Here is a 20603-nt window from a genome sequence, read left to right on the forward strand (position 1 = left end):
CATACTTAGTTCAAGCCTTATCCACTACCATTTTTAGAGTGCAGGAATCCATAGTTACAAATGAAAAAGTATATAGGTTTTGACTTTATCTCTATTACCATGCAATGGTGATGTAACTTTGACAAAAGGTTGTGACCTGATGTTCACTGTGATTGAAGATGTAACAGTAAAGGTTTCACTTCATGTCACAGTCAACTACTTTTTAAACTGAACTGTTTTTTTCTTATATCTGTAAAACCACCACAATAAAGGTCTGAATTAAGTATTGTCCTCTGACTGTTCATTAAGTGCCTCACCTATGATTAAAGTTTGTCAGACTGAGTCTCATGCTGACTTTTGTTTGTCAAACATCACCTCTATTTTACATATTTGACATTTTACCTCTGAATGTCCTCTTCCTGCTCACATGTAGACACGGTTTGCTAAAACTTGCAAAGCAATGTTATGGTCCTTTAAATGACTCTGATGAAGGGGCCAATTTTTCCACATCTCTACCATAACAGCATAAAATTAGAGATAATATTTTGAAGGTTAGAGCATTGGCATGCTGCACTTTAGTAGTTGTAAGTGTCATAATGCACAGATACCAGCCATCCTAATTGCACACAAAACTCATTCAGCTCTTTCATACCTCATGACCGATTTCACTGCATGAACTGTTTTTTGTAGAGTGGGCAGTGGCACGCGCCGCTGCTTTGCATGCGTAAAGCTCGGTCCCACTTGCGACGCGTGGCATCTGGAGATGCCTGCGTGCTTTATCTCTCCCGTCTGCATCACTCTCCATAGCAACCGAGAGATACCATCTGTCCCGGGGGGGAAGGTGAAGAGGAGGGTGGACAAAAGAAGTCAGGCAGCACCTGCTGGGCGTGATGGCAGTTTTTACAATCCGCTGTAAATATGATTATGAAGTTTTGAAGTTGGACAAAATCAGAACGCAGAAGTTCAACTGAATCACTCTGAAGTTTATTGAGTTGAGTTTCACCGCTTAAAATGTGTATTTGATAGATGAAAAATAACCAATGATTGTGCTTTTTCAAAAATAAACTTCTATGTTCCCAACTTCGAGTCATATCTGCACACACCAGAGGCCATATATCCAAAAATCCTACCATGCAGCTTCAGACACGTTCTGTCCTTACAAAGAGTTCCAGTGAGTCGCCTCAGGTCACCAGAAAACAGCTTTGACCACCAACACCTGTCGCGCGCTGCCGGGGAGGCCTCCGTCTGGCAGATGTGCTTCAGCAACAATAGGTCGGTATCGATTTGCACGCGCCTGCCCTGTGGCCATGCAAGCGGATCCTTCCTAAAATAGCTCAGTGTTTGATGACTCTCTGTCAGCTGGATACGAATCAAACTTTGGTCCAAATGTAAGCCTCGCGGCCAGCTGATGTTCAGATGAATGTGCAGCACGCAGACAGAGAGTGAAATAAACTAATGATTTGTTGCTGCAGTAAATGCACAGATAAGAGTTTTGTTGTTTCACAAAACACACTTTCAGCATTCTTGCGCGTGTTTACAGCTCACACTCAAGGTGATTTTTATCTGCCTTTACGCGTCTGGCATCATTTGGAGATAACTCTTTTTCATTGTGAAAGTTTAGACCATAAGCTCTTCTCTTTTGGCATTCAAATTTAATCAAAACTCAGACAACAGGCTGGCGAATGTGGAGACTTGCAGACAAAAGATAGGCGCGCCCCGGGGTCGGGGCTGACCTGGGTTTAGGAGAGAGGGAGAGGAGGAGGGGGGGTCCCGTCATAGCGACAGTTCTCCATCTGCCGCTCTGCTTTCCGCACAACAATAGCGCTGAATCAATCACCGCCAACCTGTGTCTCCTGCACAGCCTCTCCACTCCAGCCCCCCTTTTCTATTTACGCAGCAGTGGCAGCAGGCCTGACCCGATGCAAGATGTGTTTTGAATTATTATGCAGACAAAAAAAAGAGCCAGATAAGCACGAGCTGCTGGGGAGAAACTGGGGCAGATGACTTAGAGCCGTGCATAAAAGTTTAGCAGTGCGTAAAAGTGAGCGTGAATTAGTAGATGGTTGTCAGAAACAAGTTTATTTAAAAGCATAGATAAGTACATTTAGTAGACCCACGCACCAAATACTTAATATAACCATGTAGAGTTGTGCGTAAAAGTGATAGTTGGCTTTCAAAAACAAGTTTATTTAGACGCACAGATAAATACATTCAGTGGACCCACGCACCAAATACTAAATATAATCAAACAGAGTCGTGCGTAAAAGTTTCGCCGTGCGTAAAAGTGATGAAAACCAACAAAAAGCTGTCAGAAACAGCTGAAATAAAACCACAGATGACGACATTTGCTGGATCCAAGCCCCAAAAACCAAAGTGTAATAAACTTCACAAGTTCTCCTTTAGAATTCAGTCCGTGTGGGCCCTGAACTCCCCAGAGTAAATAAATAAAAAAGCGAGCAAGGATTTTCTGGACAGCTGATAGCCACGTGGTCAGCATGGGCCAGCAGCGCAGATTGCGCAGCATGCACAGCGTTCTGGCACGCGCTGGTCATTTGCATTTGTATGGGGGGCCGTGATAATAGAGGGCTTCTGTGCGCACAATGGGGCCGTTTTATGGCCAGCCTCTAGTCCACAGATGGCATCATCCACCTGCCCTTTCTCTCTGCTGCAGCGGGGGGAGGGGGCGCTTCACACTTTCTCCGTGTTGCTGCTGAAATACTGGCACCAAAAACTAAAATCCAAGAAACTGTTTTGAAAGTTTTCTTTTTGTTGGAGCTCATATTTAATGTTTTGAAGATTGCTCGTGGTGCGCAAACTGAACTGTAAGTCGTTTTAGCGTCTCCAAAAAGGAACACTTAAAGATTCTGCACGTTTCCAGAGTTCTTATGAATACATATAAAAGTGCAGTGATGCTCCTCGTGAATCTCTGCATTTAAATAACACCGGCTGTGTTTCTCTCATTTGCACAAAAGTGCTGCACAGTAATCAAACTTTTTTTTTTTTTTAAATGAGGCTATTTTTAGTTTCAGTCTGCAGGCTGCTGCGCTCAGAGGGGGAGCGTGCGTGGCTCCATGACCCCCATCAATCTGCCACGAGCCGGGAGTGTGACAATAGCATTATCATACCAATACACCATTCAGCTGCGGCCAATCAGGGCGCAGCGCTTTCACTGCGCCGCACGAGCTGCAGAGTATAAAAGAGGGAGGCTGCAGGACTGAAAGCACTCTGCTCCCTTTCGGATTTTACTCTCTGACCAAACTCTAAAGATCTCCCTGTGCGGAATATCTTCATCATCTTCATCATGACTCTTGAGGAAGTTCTGATCCAGAAACCCACCGAGCGTGCTCAGTGCACCGGCCAAGCCCTGGAGGAGGTCCTGGTGTCCGCTAAGGACAACGACTCCCTCACCGTTGGCGTCTACGAGTGCGCCAAAGTTATGAACCTGTAAGTATGAGACTCTCTGTTGCAGATTTACAGCTAACTACATTTTCATTAGTTATATCAGGCAGATTATTGGATGGAATCTCATGCGCTCTTTTGTTTTGTTTCCACAGTGACCCGGACAGTGTGTCCTTCTGCGTCCTGGCCATGGATGAGGAGTTTGAGTGTGACATCGCTCTGCAGATCCACTTCACCCTCATCCAGTCCTTCTGCTTCGACAACGACATCAGCATCGTCAGAGTGAGCGACATGCAGCGTCTGGCTGAGATTGTTGGTGACAAGGCGGAGCAGCTTGAAGATGCCCACTGTGTCCTCATCACGGTATGTAGAGCTCAATAATATGAGTCTGAATCATACCTGAAGTGTATATGAGATGCTTTGTTGAGAGACACACGTGGCTAAACTCTGTTTCCTCTTCCTGTTTGAACAGAACCCAGCTGATGGGTCTTGGGAGGACCCTGCTCTGGAGAAGCTGCACCTGTTCTGTGAGGAGAGCCGCCGTCTGAACGACTGGGTTCCTGAGATCAGCCTCCCCGAGCGTTGATCTGGGCCTCGGCTCCTCTCTTGCTCAAAAGCTGTGAAGCTTCTTACCTGGAAATACTCATCCTGATGAAGAGGATGAGCCTGTTTCTGCTCATCCCTGGACACTCCTGAGGAGGATTCCCGTCCAGGCAGCACGGCGCCGGCCCGAGGGGCCTCCCCGTGAACCGTCGCCTCTTGTCCCGTCCATGCCAAGATGACTCTCATTCTTTATGTGAATGAGGTCGGGTATGCCACAAGAGCGACGCATCGACCCTCATTCTTTGTGCGGATGAGGTTTGGAGAGGAAGGAGATGCGAGTTGTGCCACAGAGCCAACGTCGCACGTTGAAAGCACGCGCAGCAGGAGAAGAAGCGGTGCTGAGGAAGAGGCGTTTTTGAAAAGGGACTTTTTGAAGACGTCCTCTTTGCTGAGCAACATGACAACAGTTGCAATCAGCGGAAATGTTTCCCACTTTCCAGAATTGTCTTAATTCTCTAAAGGTTTCACTTTAGAAATTTAACAATGACAAAAAAATATATTCTAAAACATAAAAAATAATAAAGAAGAACAAGTTTATTCTCTAAAGGTTTCACTTTAGAGAATAGCTGAATTAATTTAATGTTAAAAAATAATGAGAATTTGTAAGATTGTCTTATAAACATTTAATTATGTGCTCAAGACAGTGATGTTTAAAAAAAAAAGAAAAGATTTGTCTGATTCTGTTGGAACAATGTTTAACACAAACTAATGTATCATTTTCTAACAGTTTCACGTCAGAAATTGTTTGAAGTGGAAAATGTGAAATAAAAACACAGAAGTAATATCAGTGGTGTGATGTGTTTTCACTTTCTCTGCAAACCTCATGGTTGCATTGTGTGTCAAGTGTTTGGGTGGAGGTGAAGGTGGAGGAGCAGGAGGTGGTGATGGGTCAGGGAGGAGGGAGGGTGGGGGCAGTTACGCAACTAACAAAAGTTTCAAACTCAGCAGATTTGCATGGAAGGCGCTAAGGCCTGTCATCTGCTGGCTGCTGTCCCTCCTCCAGCAGACCTCATCTGCATGTGTATGGCGCCGCGCACAATAGCGCAGCTCCCGGGGCCTGTCAGCTCCAGCGGTCCGCACAGAGCTCCTATTGTTCGGCCTGCAGATGTCTCCGCTGCCACGCCGCGCCATCTGCCGCTTCCTGCAGGTGGGGGTCGGGCAGGGGCAGGGCGGGGAGGAGCCGGTGGGGTTAGTGAGTTTTTGCAGTGCCAGAGGGGGCAGGCAGAGGGGTTGGGTTTTGGCTGGTTTGGACCGGTTGTGGAGATGGAGAAGGGTCCCGAGTATCATCTGGTGTCCTGCCAGCTGCTGTCGGGACTATTGTTTACTCGCAGGCACTTAGTGAAACTTTGGTAAACAAGCCGCAGAGACGCGAGCTCGGCTCTGTTTGGGTGCAGCGTGCAGCCACCTGCTCCAAACAATGAGTGACGCATTAGTTTTTTTTTCACCACTTTATTTAGTTTTTCATTAACAATAGGAGTCTTTAAGATACAGGATTTGTTTAAGTGGGTGTAAGCTTCCCCATCTTCCTTTAAAAAACATACTATAATATTTAATAAACCCACTGTGTGCACTCACAAGACTAAAAAGCTACAATGAGGTGCACAAAAAAACAAATACAAAATGAGTCATTTACCAATGCACTAAATGCTTTTGGGCTGTTTGGCTCTGAATTTTAAGAGCAACTGTGACTATTTTAAAAACTGGAGGGGTCCCATGAAAAGTTACATGAGGTTATGTTTATTTTTCTGAAATAAATCTCCAAGTTTTGCTCGCCTTCTTAAACATACTGGATATCTTCACCTCTTCAGGCCTCTAAAAATCATTCAAATCAAACTATTTGAGAGGGAAAAGTCACCCGATATAATTCTGTTTAATTTCACCAGGCACTTTAACTCATACTTTCCCACAAAGCTGCATTGGAGCAAATGAAACACATGTATCAAAAACTACAAGTCACCTTCCCATAATGTAGAAAAAAAAATCACTATAGCTTTTAATTTCATGTTTGTATAAAAGAAGTATAAAAACTGTTCTGAAGCATCCCTACCAGTCTGTTATGAGAGCACACATAATTTGGATGTGTGTCTGAGGCCCCTGTAGGCTCGAAGCCCCTCCCTCTTGGGGTCCCTCACCATCCCTCTGACGACCGGGGGACTGTCGCAGCCCCTCCTTTTCTGGGCTCGGTGCAGCAGGATCCGATAAACCCCGGTGACCGGGTTGCGACTGTCTTTGATCTGATTGTTGTTCAGGTGCTCCCGGGTGAAGCCGAGCTCCTCCATCGAGCTCCTGACCTCCTCCTCAATCTGCTCCTCCAGGTCTCTGCGCTCTGAATCCAGCAGGTTCTGCAGAGAGCTCGTTGGCTCGGGAGGCACCAACGACCAGGGGAACTCCACAGGTAGGAGCCAATCGCAGCCGAGCATCTGGTCGACAGCGTAGCGCTCGGCGGCGACCCCCTTCAGGATGCCCTTGATGAGCCTCTGGCAGGGGCCGGGCACCCAGGGAGGGATGGTGTAGATGCCTTCGATGATGCAGCGCCGCAGCTTCCCCATGGTCTCGGCGCGGAACGGCATGGTGCCGGTCACCATGAAGAAGAGCAGGACCCCCATGGCCCACACGTCCACTGGGGGCCCGATATAGCACTCATCCCTGAAGAGCTCCGGGGCGGCGTAGGGTGGCGAGCCGCAGAAGGTGTCGAGGGCGAGGTTGCGGTTTGAAATCCGCGTGCTGAATCCAAAATCTGCCACCTTCACACTGCCGCTGCTGGTGAACAGGACGTTCTCGGCCTTCAGGTCTCGGTGGATGATGTTGAGGTTGTGCTGCAAAACAAAACACACATATTTCTTAACATCACACTGATCTGACATTAAAGATTTTCTGTAAGACTCTTTATTTATTTCAAAGTTGTATTTTGAAACACATGCCCTTTAACAAATATTGTGCCATATTGCTCTTCAGCCCTTGACCTAATAGAATAAATTATCACAACTGCATGGTGGGAAAAAACAAACAGAATTTAAGCTCAGTAATGTTTTAATTACACTCACCATATATTTGATGGCAGACAGGATCTGGGCGAAGGTGATCTTGCTGGTGTTGTCTGACAGTTTCCCCTTGGTGCAGATCCTGTTGTGGAGGTCTCCTCCTCCTGCGTACTCCAGCACCAGGTAGAGGCGGCTTGGCGTGTCCACCACCTCGTACAGACACACCACGTTTGGGTGCTGCAGGCACTCCATGTTGCTGATCTCTTTGGAGAGCAGACGCTGGGCCTGACTGTCCAACCTGGTCTTGTCCAGTATCTTCAGGGCCACTTTGTCTACAAGGAGGACAGTGGAAGCAACAGTCTGAGTGTCAACAAGAACACATATAGGGTGCTGGGTGGCCCGCTGACCACTTTCTTCTTCACAGTAACATTGTTTTGTACTTGTACTTTTGTGCTTGTAAGTAAGGTGCCAGAGTGCATAGGAAAGCATAAAAAATGCCAGGGGAGGATCCCTTAGACCCCCTGACAGAGTCTGAGACTAAGCTCCAAATGTCCTCAGATCCTAGAAGAATTATAAATGAGTCAAAAATACCAGAGCTATTTTTCATTCCCAGTGCATCCCTGGACTAAACTACTACGAAAAAGTATTGGTAGATTAACCAATAATGAAAACAGAAGTTGTGTTTTTACCGAGGACTAGAGTTCTGCTACCCGACCCGAGTATCAGGTTTGGAGTCGGGTTCGGCCTCTTTTGCTATGTTAAGCTTAGGGTTTGGGTTATTTCCAAGTGAAATGTATAAGACATTTCTCTTTGTGGCTGTGCCAACTGTCTGGCACATTCAATGCCTGGTGAGGAAGAGTGTGTGTAGCTGAGCGTTGCATAAGTCTTGGAAGCTGATGTGTGGGTGTTACCTTTACGCCTGTACAGAACACTACTAACAGAAGGTGTGCAGGTGTCCATCTCTTTCTTCTTTCCCATGTTGTTTAACAACAGACTGCATCCAATTTAACTGTGTATGACCACGCTCCACTGCTGATCATTTTACCAAGATATAAGATATTCACAAGGTTCTGAGACTGTCTTATTTTGTATATAGAGGGGCTAAACACTTAAGGTGCATGGATGAGTGGAAGGATCCCAGGCTAAGGGTCCGACAGCATGTACACCTACCTTTAGTCAGAGCATGGAAAGCCAGTTTGACTCTCGAGAAGGTCCCAGAGCCGATCTCCCCGCGGACCTTGTAGAAGCCCACCCTGCGGCCTATCATCAAGTCCTTGATGGTCTTCTCATCCTTGCACATGTCGGTGGTGAGCTTCTGCAGGGGGGTGAGGCGCAGCGGGGCGTCGATGTCATCGTCTGGGCCGACCTCAGAGCTGTCTGTCAGGCTGTAGACACTGTGGTGGCGCCTGGTCGTCACCTGGTATAGGCCTCCAGGCATTTCTGCAGCAGGCTGGAGATGTGGTCATCTTGAAAAACACAATGATGTCGTTAAGTCTTTACCAGCTCCTGGTTTGAACACACAGTGGTTTGTTTTTTGTCTAAAATAACTGATAGGATGATAAAAAACAGCATAGTTGCTTCACTCTCATCTAAACATTAACAGTAAATATTCAGGTAGAAATTGTGTTTTAAGTCTTAATGAGGAAGCAAGTGTTTGAGATTGAGTTATGGGCTCCATGTCACCCTTAATTAAGAATATCTAATATTTTAAAGAGTGAATGCAATCACATTTCCCTTTAATTTTCCTTTAACATCACAAATATTCTACACTTGCTTCTTCTAGTGCTTAAATAGAAGCATATCACATAACATTTTAAGACTACACCATTAAATATGAATTATTCAGATGTCTTATGCAACACTTTGTAGTTCACATATTACCGTAAATTCACAACAGGGTGTCAAATTAAATGCTTTTGAAGATGATCTTTAACCAAATTTAGGTCTGATTCTTGGACGAATGATCTTTTACTTCTTCGAGCAATGCAGGTAATTATGAAGTAAATAAAGTATCATATACGTGGTCCTGTGCAGAGGTAGTTCTTATGGTTATTCGAGTGAGTTAGGTCAATCTATATTCTGCAACAGGTAAGTGCAAGCACAAAAGGAAAGGACAGTATTAGGGTCAGTTGGTTTGCAGATTTGTAACACCAGGAGTAAGGACTTGAAGACTACGACTCATTTTCACAAACATAAATTAAGATGGATAAATGACATTAAAAATAAAATGTTTGTGGCAATTAAGACCTCACAAATTAAAATCTAAGACTCTGTAATGACTTTGAAGAGCTACTTTTTATATATTTAAGTAATTCTAAGACTTTTAAGGACCAGCAGACACTCTGCACTATAGACTAGACACTTGCAACCCCTTAAATGGATGCAAAAGCTTAAAGAGATCCAGAATACAGGTTTTCAAATTGCTGCTCTGCATCAAAACATTGCTGTAGAATCCAATGCATGCAGCAATATGACAAAGTTGTTCTTTTGGCCCAGCAGCACCCAGAAAAATGAATTTTCTTCACTTACATGCTGAAGTCGGACAGTTTGTGCCAAGATCATTGCAGGCGGTCCCAATAAACCGAGCAGCACGGCGCAGTCATCGTCTCTCTATCTGCCCTCTCCAACAGACTACTGTACGCTGATTGCTGAGAGCACAGGAGGGGAGGGGGGGCACGTCTGTCAAGTGGACAGACAGTCAGAGCTTCCCTGGCCACACCCCTCACCTCTGCCTATCTTCATCGTCTCCTCCTCACTGAACAAGGATCAAGGTGGTGTCATGAACTCTAATCCTGCTTCAATTTAGGACTGTGCCAATCCCTTCAAACGGCTAACACCAGTTCGGGGCAGCAAAAATGAGGCCAGAAGCACGCAACGCACGACAAATGTGCAAAAATATTGTATCCACAGTATATACAAGCAGTTTGGTTTGCAGGTGTAGCAAAGCCCACCTGTGTGAGACACATGGATTGTGTGTTAAGCAGCCAAGGTTGATCTCTAAGCTTTTGTGAAGATGAAATGTTATGCAATGGTGTTACCCAATGTTCCCATAAGGATTAGCTCTCTGTCCCCTTTAGACGCTGGCTGAGCAGCGCAGATAAAGAGATTACAAAGCATGAGGTCAACACTTCACCAGGCACTGCATCTTTGTACAGGTGTGTTGTCCCTGTGAGGGACAGCGGAGGGGCAGCTGGGAGAAACAACAGTCAGAGGACATCAGGAAAGTTAAAGAACGCATTCAAATCTGCTTTCTTTTAAATAATACAAGTTTAGCTTTGCATTACAGCCCAACTGGTGCAACGTTTAGCTTGTTAGCTTGTTGTTTTCCAACTGTAAAAAGTCCCGCTCAGTACATATTTTGGTCAAAAGAAAAAGCCATAAGCAAAATGTTTGCATTGAACGTTTCTGCAAACCACAAGTATGTTGCATGTTTCAGTCTCATATACTACTTAACTTTAAATCCAGTGATATGATGTGAGGTGACTTTGTCATCTGGAGGTGAAGGGGACAGTGGATGGTGAGTCACCTAAGCAAGATGCCTACCAAGTTGCAAACCACTGCACAAGACCAACAAACAAAACTGTTTTTTTCCAGGGGCATTTTAGACACATAATGTGGAGGGTTTTTGGTGATCAACTGCTATTTTTACACCACGAACAGCAGTTGTTTTTATAATGCCATGGTTGAGATTTCTGATGTGATTGTGCCACGAAAAGTAGCTGTATTTTATCATAAACAAGTGTTTTGTTGTGCATAAATCTAGCCACGCATTAACCACAGCGGTGTTGAAATTTTGAGTTTCTACAAATCCACAATGTACTAACGTATAAATGTGACATATCCATGGTTTGCACAAACGTACAATGCAAACACTTTCTGGCAACAGGGTTGATTTGGGAAACTGCACTCGTCACAATTTGGCATATATGCTTTAGAGATGAATTTCAAATATGAATAGATTCTGCCCCTTCATCTTTAATTTCTGCTCTCAATTTTTCAATTACCAGAATTATAAGCAAATATCAGCCAAGGTATTGCTCAGATCATATTTTCTGATTATCAAATTTCTCCAGTGTCAGTTTGGCTCCAATGAGTGCAGGCTGGGATGTGGAAACTCCAACATCTTTCAAGAGACAGAGTCATGCTCAGGAAGACTTCAAATCCAGGATACCTGCATTACTATGAATGATCTCACTGAACACTTCCCTCTCATGTTAAAAATCAAAAGCTGACGCATATAAAGAAGCTGATTTTTAATAAGCTATTCGGGTAGATGTAAAAGTTTCAGGCTATTGAGAAAAGCAGATATTTACAGACCTTTACTTTCCTAAACATCACAATGGAAAATCATTTAACACAATTTACAGGAAATAAAGATCAAGAGCTCTACTTTTTCAGAAAGTTTGAATTAAACGAATCTGACATAACCAGGATAAATGAATGGAAGTTAAATGGTTTGTTTTCTTTGAATGAACGGAGATAAACAGGTTTAACTCCCTGAATGAGATTGGCCTGCCAGCTATCTGATTCACGAGGTGCACTCCTCCTTCTTCAGTGCCTCCTGCCCGCCCATGCAGGCGTCTGATTGGATTAAAGCCTTAGACAGGAGTATGGCCTGTGTTTACATGTGCTCTCTGTACTCTGGTCACCTGCAAGCAGCATGGTGAATCTGCAGAGCTGAAGTATGACAGTGCAAGAGAAGCAGTGTGGTCAATGAAGTGATCTGTAAAAGAAGTCAACAGCGCTGAGAAACAACTGAATTTTGCTTTGAAACGAAACTGAAATACAAATCGAGCCAAATGAAATTAAATAAATACGTAAAAAACAAGCCCCCCTGAGAAGTGGGGAGATTGATGCACCTGCAGAGCCGACAGGTCAACAGCTCTCTAGCCTCTGACCAAACTACATCTTTCTCCTCTTCAGACGGCTGTCACTCAAGCCACTGGCGCGCTGGTTCTCTTCCAGCTCTTTGATTCTCTGACGCAGAGCCACAATCTCCTTGTTCTTTTCCTCCTGGAAGAACTGCAGCTTCTGAGGACACACACAGTTAATCCACACACACTACGCTAAAGAGAGGCATTACAAACAAGACATGCAACCCATTTCTCAGAACAGAACCACACAGCTAACAGTGGATGACCTACAAAAACAACACCCACGAATTCTAAATCTATTATTCAGTGACTCTTGTGAATGGCTGTACCAGGTAAAGGACTGTGGTGTGTGGTGTTTATATTTCGGGACTGCTCATCAAATTTGTTCTGGAGCTGGAACTATCTAATGTTTTCATTATCATATTATGATTTCTGAAATGATTATTTTCTTAATTAATTTAGTGTTCAAAATGCACATCACAATTTCCCAGATCCCAAGGTGACTTTCAAAATGCTATTAAATTCACAATGACATTAAACTGAGAAAAGCAGTTCACATATTCGAGAAGTTGGATCAAGAGAATGTTCATGTGATGAGACATAGCTGCTGACAACAGAACACACGCAGAGAATCTGTGTTCCACTGAACGCAAGGTGATATTAAGAAGTGGTGCAATTGTTTATTTAATGCCTATTCAAAGACAACCATTTCTACACAGTTTCCCATTTCAACCATTGACACCATTGCAGTTGACTTTTTATGTTGGGTTGGGCCGAGCAAAGAGGAAGTGACTTTGCACGTGCATATGGCTTACAATCGCCACCTTCCACATGTTGGAGATGTCTCACTAATTTTCGCAAAGGTTGTATCGAGCTTTCCTTTCCCATTTAGAATCCTTAGCCAGCCCTTGGACAACTTGAATTTACCCACTGTGGCTGTTCAGTTCAGTCTCCTACGCAGAAAGTTTGACGACACTCCGTTGTCAAACATCTCTGCCCAAAGAGGAAGTAAACTAAACAGTGCTACCCATACTCATATTTTTTTTCTCTTCACATTGAGATTTTTTTTGTCTCTTTTATAAATAAGAACCAAAAATTAATTGAAAAAGTAAAATAATTGAATTTTGACGAGCCTGTGCAGCCTTGTTTATTCAGTGTCCCTGGAAACAACCATTAACGCAGCCATACAGGTTTTCTTATGCAGAAAATATAGATTGGTTATTTGAGATGCTATGTACTTAGGATATTAAAGATAATGCCACATTTTCTTTCAAACTTATCTGGTTGCAGATGAGCATTCACTAAGAAGGCACTTGTTTTTCAGGCTGTGATGTACAGTCGTAGCTGCAGCTCTGCATAGGAGTGTGTGTTGAGTCACACGCCATACTTCTTGCCTTGCTTTCAACATCATCAAGCTTGCTTTGGCCACACAGTAGTAAACCTTTTGTTTATCAACCATTTACAAACTCTAACACAACTTGTGCAGTGGTTATCAAACATGCATCTTTTTTCCATACTCATCCAGACCTAGAAGTTACTAAAATCAACTTTCATACTTTTCTATACTGCATGGGAACCCTGAAAGACCCAGGTGGATGCAATCATTCATAAATTTACTCTGGGCAGTGCAACCTGAGTCAAAATTATGTCTTCATGAGTTGAAATGCATCAATTTCAGTAAAATACCTTGTTCTCTTCCTTGGTTTTATGAAAGGAAAAACTGTGTGCACACTTCACAGATGTGTGGTGATACTGATTAATCGCATTTCAGCTGGGCAGCAAGGAGTTAAGAACCAGTTCCCAACCACTTAATAAAAAAAGATTCATTTGTAGAAACAAGTCTCACGAGAGTCTCTTTGCTAATAATAAAGACATTTATATATGGGGGTAGGGGTTATATTGGGTCTCGATGAAATAAACCAATAAATAAAATCACTATATGAAGCCTGCAGTATTAGGTGATAGTTTGGCAAGCTGAACTCTTGCATGAAAACACAAAGCACAGCCTGAGATGCAGATGACCTAGTGTGAGGGGATACTTTAATATTCCCTCCACTTAGGTTTTCAATCACCCCTCAACCACACAGCAATAGACAGCACAGAATTCAGGACCTAGAGACTAGGGTTTCTGGCTGCTGATATTTGCTAACACAAGGTCTGCATTTTGTTAAAGAAGGATCAGAATGCCCTGAGTGTGCCTTTTCTCTCCTCTTTTAAGTCCTCAGAAAGGGTGTTGTCACACCCTGATTGGCCCAGAGAGACAATGCACCAAGCTGCTCTCCATTCTTAATCAGGAGTCAGTACCCACACTCTGCACAACAGGTGATCTGAATTACCCTCTAATCAACTCAGGGGAACTGTGACATCCAGCAAAAATGGGAATTCACAGCAGCAAGTATCAAATAATGAGGGACAGGGGAAGAGCTTTCAACCACACCATATCTCTATCTTTGTATCTAACATTTAGCCTTTTTTGTTCTAAGTATGAGCCTGTTTCCTTTTTGCCTTTTCCAGGTTTGACTCTACAAGAGCTTGGACATTTTTCAGAGCACATGGGACCTGGGAAGACAGCTCAAGCTTCCTGGCAAAAGGTCCCTTCAAAGACCCTGTAAGCAGCAGCTCCACTGAGGCAAAGCCAGTGGCTTCACTGAGCGCAGAGCTCAGGGCAAATTGCAAATCCAGTAACATAATAAGCTGTTGTGCCTTTTAGAGAGCGGTTAATACACTCAGACATGTAAGTCTGTGGATGACAGACAGCAGTGAGTTTCTGGGTAACTCCCCTGCTATGACAGAGCTCACTGAAAACCTCAGATGTGAACTGAGGTCCCTGATCTGACAAGACATGCTTTGGGGCACGCCACAGAGTAAAGATGACTCCTGCAGACACAGCACCCAGCGTATAATGAGTGGTAAGTTACAACCATGTTCTGCCCTTGTTGGAGAGTGGCTGCCATAAGCGATGACCACCTCTCCAAAGGAAGTGTTTGATTGCTGAGTCAATGTAGAACCATAGCACTTGCGTTGGTTTAAACAATAAATGTGTTGCACATATCAGGGTGACCAAGGACAGTGCATCAAAAACTCTGCACAGACATGAGCTGTAGTTAGCTAGTAATGCACACACAGTCAGCATATTGGCTGTTTGGAGTAAATAAACATAATCAAATGCTGCAGTGGTCAAATCTGTGAGAGTAACACCAGGTGAAAATCAGGTCTTAATGCACTTTCAGGCTTTGTTTTCCAGACATTTGTCCTTCAGACAAAGCAACTGGGGCATGCTGGAAGCCTGATGTCACTCTGAAGGTGGGGACTAACAGGATGAGACAGCCAGGTCAAATCTAATGAAATTTGTAGACCAGTGCTTGTCGTCATCACTGATCTTGCCAGCAAGCTTTTCAGCCTCCACAGTTGACTTCATGTTGAAAGCATACGACTCCAGTTAGAGGCACAGAAGCTTCGGTCATAACGTCGACACTCAATTTTAAATCAACATTCAGCACAGCTGCAGATAAAGATTAGGATACACGAATATTATATTATTTGTAGAATTGGATTCCAGTGGTGGCTGCGTAAGATTGTTTCCGAATCGTGTAATTCAACCATTTCCAATAACTTCAGAGAGTGGTTAAAGGGATAGTGCAGCCAAAAATGAAAATTCAGCCATTATCTACTCACCCTCATGCCGAGGGAGGCTCTGGTGAAGTTTCAGAGACATCACAACACTTGCGGAGATCCAAGGGGAGAGTGGGTAGCAGCACAACTGCACACCTAATGGCTGACGGCGACCCAGATGCAAACATCCAAGAACACATAATGAAACCACAAAATATCTCCATACTGCTCGTCCAAAGGCAGTGCCCATGTCTCACAGTCTTGCGCAAGTGCACACACGTGAATGCGGTGCACAGAGAGGCAGTTAGAGCTGCAGGCTACAGTGAGGCTAAAAACAGAGTTCACATGACGTTTTTCCAAACAACTTTTTATGTCGGGGCTTCAGGACACTTGGATCACTACGGATGAGCAGTATGGAGATATTTTGTGGTTTCAATAATGTGTTCTTGGACGTTTTAATCTGGGGCGCCATCAGCCTGCATTAGGTGTGCAGTTGTGCTGCTACCCACTCCCCCCTTGGATCTCCGCAAGTGTTGTGAGGTCTCTGAAACTTCACCTGAACCTCCCTCGGCATGAGTGTGAGTAGATAATGGCTGAATTTTCATTTTGGGTGCACCATCCCGTTAAGTCCAAAAGTCAACATTTCTTGAAAAATATGCATGCAGTAATTTTTATTTAATGATATTCTGCTTCAATCCAGACTCACTGGCATTAAGCCATTCAAAAGCAGAATTTTCACTGCAGTCAAAAAACTGTTAGCTCTCCTTCCTGTGGCACCCAAAGGAAGGCACATACCTGTATTAATGGGGCAATCTAGTCACAATATCAGAGCACCATAAATTACATTTATTCATGAAAGAAAGTTGATTCAATTTAAAAGAGGACGAACCTATTAAGTCCGATGAATCATTTTATTGAAACTGAGGATTTTGTTCAAGGATCTTTTTTTTTATGGTGATGATGTAAAAAAGAAAATATGAAGACAGACACTTGAAGTATCTTGCAGGATCAAACATCATAATCACTTACACCTACAGTTCTCCCCTCACTCCTACACACTGTATGAAAAACTGTATGTTAAAAAAGATACTGTGTGGGCTGCTCACCCTCTTGAAGACACTCTGTGGAAGGTTGGAGCCATGTTGTTGCTGCTGCTGCTGCTGTTGACTCCACTGAGCTGCTGTGCTCTGAACTCTGGCTAACTTTGCACCAAACTGCCAAAACGTACAAAGCAAAACACAGACAAGCTTATAGAAAAGCTGAAACTGGTTAGGACAGGTAATTTACAGTTATTATTGATTGACAGGAGCTTCATATCAACTGATAAATATCAATATTAGTCTATTCCTTTGTATCAAACACTTGTTAGGAAGAAAAAGTAAATTCTTGTGACTTTGACTGTACATGTTTAATGACAAATTAACCCCAGCGACACTATTCAACATGAAGTATAGCTTTCAATTTACCTCCATCTGTAGCTTGAGGAGCTCACTCTGCCTCTCCCTCTCCTGGTCCTTCAGCTTCTTCTTCAGCTCCTCCAGATCCAGATCTTTTTTCTCCAACAGGTTCTTTACTTCAGCATCTTTAGCTTCCACTGTCAGGAGATACAACAGCAGGCCCCAGACACACACACATTACTTACACACTATACACATTTAATTTCTTCTCCTGTGCTGTGGGGTGATATCATTGTTATTGTTGCTATGCAACTCTCACATTTAGTAATGTTTCACAGGAAAATGAAGTGGGAAATGCTTCACACTTACATTGCAACCACAAGTGTTAAATATAAATTTAAGAATATATCTGATCCGCTTTCTATGTCTTGTATGAGGACTTTAGGGCTGTAGGGAGGTTATATTTAGCATGTTTAACAAAGTACTCTCTGAAACATCTTATAACATCAACACCGTCACTGCCTAAGTGTAAGAGATAAGATAAGATAAGATAATACTTTATTGTCTGTTTGCACAGAAATTTGTCTTGCTTCTCCAGTGCACAATCTGTCATCCATCCACAAGCAGGACACAATAAAAACATAAGACATAAGCATGAAAGACTTAAACATGACATAAAAAACATTATAGAATGCAAACCCTCAAAAGTAGTAAAGAAGCAGCATGGATGCATCGTGAGGAGTATTGAGTGTTATTTGGCCTTACACTGAATGAAACCCTTCCTGTGGACATCCTCCACCTCTCTCCTGCACTGCTGCCTGACAGTCTCTAGCTCCCTCTTGTGTCTCTCTCTTTCTGCTGCCATCTCACTGATGAGCTGCTGAAGCTCAGCCGCTCCATCCTGATGAGAACATATATCTAGTTGAAATCATTTATAAGCAAACGTTTGGAATTGCTACCTAGATTTAAGGTTTTGAAAGGCACCAACAAGCTTTAGATTATTAGTAAGAAGATATAGTTATGGAGAGAATCAAATTATTATTATGATGTCAAACTGAAATGTAATTCAGTAGCTGGAGTTACGAGGCAGAAAAAAAACTGAATAAGTGCTTCTATCTAAAAAAATTTCTTCAACCAGACAAAACAAATACGTCAGTACTGGTTATTTGCACGCATTTATATTAACCTAGAAAATTACATATTTTAATGAAATCTGTCTTCAGGGTTGGAGAATTACACGTGGCCTAAATTTCTAAATTATTAAAGCACTAAACTTGAAAATTATGAACTGTGACTGAGAAAACTCTTTACTTCTCTAACACAAATCATGAAAATAAATAAATAAACAACAGAGCACTGTCATTTAGCATTGACTGATGGTCAGTTGTACAATATTTTTTAATTAAAAAATATAAATAGAATAAAAAAACAAATACAACTTTGTCTCTTGTTGATAAAAACATACATTTTACATAGATATCTTCTCCAAATATGGAGCAAAGGGTTAATTATTGTATGGCCTTTACAGCGACTACAGAAATCACAAAGCTTAATATTTCTGTCAGCCACAGTAACAATTGAAGGCAACTCAACTGAGCACATTTAAAAAAATCAATTTTAGAGCTTCTCTCATCTGGATTTTGGGAGCAGGACAGTATTTAGACAAAGTTTAGAAAAATAATGATGACTAAACCAACTGGACACAGACCCTGAGGAAATGACACCATTGTGTACAGCCTACAAAGATAAATTAATGTCTATAATTCATATCACAACATACAGAGAACAGTAATGTGTCCACAGACCAGCTATACAGAAATGGAAACATTCACCTTTCAATTAAACTCCCTGATTCACTGCTGTGTTCAATTTACATAATGATAAATTCTACCAGTGTTCAAAATTTTACCTCTGCTGTTCTTTCATTCTGTTGTTTCAGGTCCGCCATGTCGTTCTTCAGTCTCTCATTCTCCACTACAACAAACAGTTTCAGAACAGTCACAGGACGCAAATCCCTTTATACATAATTAAGTGAATTAGTATATTTATAGGGTTATTTACATTTTGGATATTAAATAGTTATCACACCGAAAATAAGACTTTTTTTATTTGTCGTGGACCACATTATTCTTCTTTGACTTAATCCTGTGCTACATGAGTGCTTAGGATTGGCTCCATGCATATTTATCTCCCTGCTTAAGACCTATTAGAGTATTGCAATTATCTAGGTGCATTAGCGTATGTTTTTAAATGTGTGTCTCGTGGGTTATTTGCCTTTACCTCTGAGGTTGCACTGCTCCTGCAGAGTCTGCTGCAGTCTGTTCACTGAGACGAGAAGACTGTCTCTCTCTGCAACAGGTAGGTCGAAAGAATACTCTCTGTGACTATGAATCTCACCTGCCTTTTAATGTATTAGAAATTATACTCTCTCTCATACATCAGCTCCTCTGTACATTTGAACAAATGCAGGATATTTCCTGGACCGTGAACTGTAGATGCCAGGTCAACGTGTCGTTTAGCAAAATCACCAGCAGGAGGCGACATATACACACCAAATCAACTGCCACAAGGATCCTAAAAACACTGCAATTAAAACGTGAAATTAATATAAACCCCCAGTTCTCAGATGAAAGAACAAAAGCTCACCCTCAATCAGACTTTTCTCCTTGGTCTGGGAGAATTTCAGGAGTCTATTAGCATCCTCCAGCATGATCTCCAACATGCTGTTTTTGCCAGTAAGCCCTGTAATTTTCTGTTTCATAAAGACAGGTGGAGATGCTGTTCACTCCAGACAACAGTAACTAATGGGCGCTGTAATTGCGGGGTATATATTAAAACATCCCAGATAATATGGTTTAAATTTTAGTTTAGTGTCTCTTAACTCCTTAGTCTAACAAACAGACAAAAAGGCATCCATAACTAGCGAGAGTGAGTTAGCATAGCTAGCTAACGATGACGTTACCTGTTCTAGTTGAGTAAAGTCCGACATAAACCTGTCAAGATTAACACAGTTTAACTTTATCATTTTACTTGTCTGAGAAAGAGCAACGACTGTAGTAAAAGGTAATAATTTCGTGTTACTGCTTCGGTTAAATTAAAGCTAAAGTTACACTAACTATCTTGAAAAAATCTTTAACCGTTAGCTAACAAGTTCCGCTGTTTAAGCTAGCTTGTAGTCTATGCGCGTGCTGCTGCTATGCCTACGTGCGCATGCGCGTCTTTAAGATATTCATTCATTTTTCAGACGGCCTATTTTAGTACTTCCGTTTAATGCACTTAATACTTTTCTTTAACATTTCAGAGTAAAAAATAATATAGATTTGAACATACAAAATGTAATGCATTTCACAGAGCCATTTATTTAAATGTGTGTGTTTACGTAGACTTCAATAAATGAATGAATAACTTTATTTCGAACCCAAAAAGACATAACAAGACAAAGATAACACTTTCTGAAAATAATTAGTAAAAGTTATGTCCTTTCCCCTTTCTTACATGTCTTCTAACTCATGTCAACAAATTCCCAAATTTATTTACAACTGATATACAGCTATCCCCAGTCTATTCACCACCCAATTAAAAAAATAAGAAACCCAATTTATTTACAGTCCAAGTTCCACTCAGTGTTACAAAGTAAATATGCACTCCTCTAACAGAACCTTTCCTCATCTATATATCTGCCAAATATATCTTTTCTGCATAGTTTTTTTAATGATATGCAATGCATATGATCAACCACTTTATATAAATTCGAATAC

General features: G+C 42.4%; 3 protein-coding genes across 5 annotated transcripts; 1 reads left to right on the top strand and 2 right to left on the bottom strand.

The window, feature by feature from the left end:
* Nucleotides 1–3205: 3205 nt before the first annotated feature.
* Nucleotides 3206–4765, top strand: gadd45gb.1 (growth arrest and DNA-damage-inducible, gamma b, tandem duplicate 1). Its single transcript, XM_050052332.1, has 3 exons — nucleotides 3206–3423; nucleotides 3534–3741; nucleotides 3851–4765. Exons 1-3 carry the CDS (start codon nucleotides 3281–3283, stop codon nucleotides 3962–3964), a joined length of 465 nt encoding a protein of 154 aa, XP_049908289.1. The 5' UTR covers nucleotides 3206–3280; the 3' UTR covers nucleotides 3965–4765.
* Nucleotides 4766–4870: 105 nt separating this feature from the next.
* On the bottom strand, nucleotides 4871–11911 carry nim1kb (NIM1 serine/threonine protein kinase). Of its 2 annotated transcripts, none has more exons than XM_050052309.1 (4): nucleotides 11822–11911; nucleotides 8133–8428; nucleotides 7026–7294; nucleotides 4871–6797 (listed from the first exon to the last, which is right to left on the bottom strand). In XM_050052309.1, the coding sequence occupies exons 2-4, from the start codon at nucleotides 8398–8400 to the stop codon at nucleotides 6036–6038; spliced, it is 1299 nt and encodes a 432-aa protein (XP_049908266.1). In that variant the 5' UTR covers nucleotides 8401–8428; nucleotides 11822–11911; the 3' UTR covers nucleotides 4871–6035. The 2 variants fall into 2 exon arrangements, with proteins under 2 accessions (XP_049908266.1, XP_049908265.1); XM_050052308.1 differs by lacking the exon at nucleotides 11822–11911 and adding an exon at nucleotides 9492–9624.
* LOC126395125 (coiled-coil domain-containing protein 152-like) lies at nucleotides 11854–20018 on the bottom strand. Of its 2 annotated transcripts, XM_050052322.1 has the most exons (8): nucleotides 19808–20018; nucleotides 19492–19597; nucleotides 19126–19194; nucleotides 18755–18819; nucleotides 17611–17746; nucleotides 16915–17042; nucleotides 16555–16662; nucleotides 11854–11993 (listed from the first exon to the last, which is right to left on the bottom strand). In XM_050052322.1, exons 1-8 carry the CDS (start codon nucleotides 19868–19870, stop codon nucleotides 11865–11867), a joined length of 804 nt encoding a protein of 267 aa, XP_049908279.1. In that variant the 5' UTR covers nucleotides 19871–20018; the 3' UTR covers nucleotides 11854–11864. The 2 variants fall into 2 exon arrangements, with proteins under 2 accessions (XP_049908279.1, XP_049908280.1); XM_050052323.1 differs by lacking the exon at nucleotides 19126–19194.
* Nucleotides 20019–20603: the final 585 nt, after the last annotated feature.

This window comes from Epinephelus moara, chromosome 9 (assembly GCF_006386435.1).
Source record: "Epinephelus moara isolate mb chromosome 9, YSFRI_EMoa_1.0, whole genome shotgun sequence".
Classification (NCBI taxonomy): Eukaryota; Metazoa; Chordata; class Actinopteri; order Perciformes; family Serranidae; genus Epinephelus; species Epinephelus moara.

Coding starts and splice junctions, on each gene's coding strand:
- gadd45gb.1 (XM_050052332.1), top strand. CDS start 3,281: ATGACTCTTGAGGAAGTTCTGATCCAGAAACCCACCGAGCGTGCTCAG. Junction 3,424..3,533: donor TGCGCCAAAGTTATGAACCT/GTAAGTATGAGA, acceptor TTGTTTCCACAG/TGACCCGGACAGTGTGTCCT. Junction 3,742..3,850: donor CCCACTGTGTCCTCATCACG/GTATGTAGAGCT, acceptor CTGTTTGAACAG/AACCCAGCTGATGGGTCTTG.
- LOC126395125 (XM_050052322.1), bottom strand. CDS start 19,870: ATGATAAAGTTAAACTGTGTTAATCTTGACAGGTTTATGTCGGACTTT. Junction 16,663..16,914: donor TCCTCAAGCTACAGATGGAG/GTAAATTGAAAG, acceptor ACGTTTTGGCAG/TTTGGTGCAAAGTTAGCCAG. Junction 11,994..16,554: donor CACAGAGTGTCTTCAAGAGG/GTGAGCAGCCCA, acceptor GTGTGTCCTCAG/AAGCTGCAGTTCTTCCAGGA.
- nim1kb (XM_050052309.1), bottom strand. CDS start 8,400: ATGCCTGGAGGCCTATACCAGGTGACGACCAGGCGCCACCACAGTGTC. Junction 7,295..8,132: donor TTTCCATGCTCTGACTAAAG/GTAGGTGTACAT, acceptor TCCTCCTTGTAG/ACAAAGTGGCCCTGAAGATA. Junction 6,798..7,025: donor TGTCTGCCATCAAATATATG/GTGAGTGTAATT, acceptor TTTGTTTTGCAG/CACAACCTCAACATCATCCA.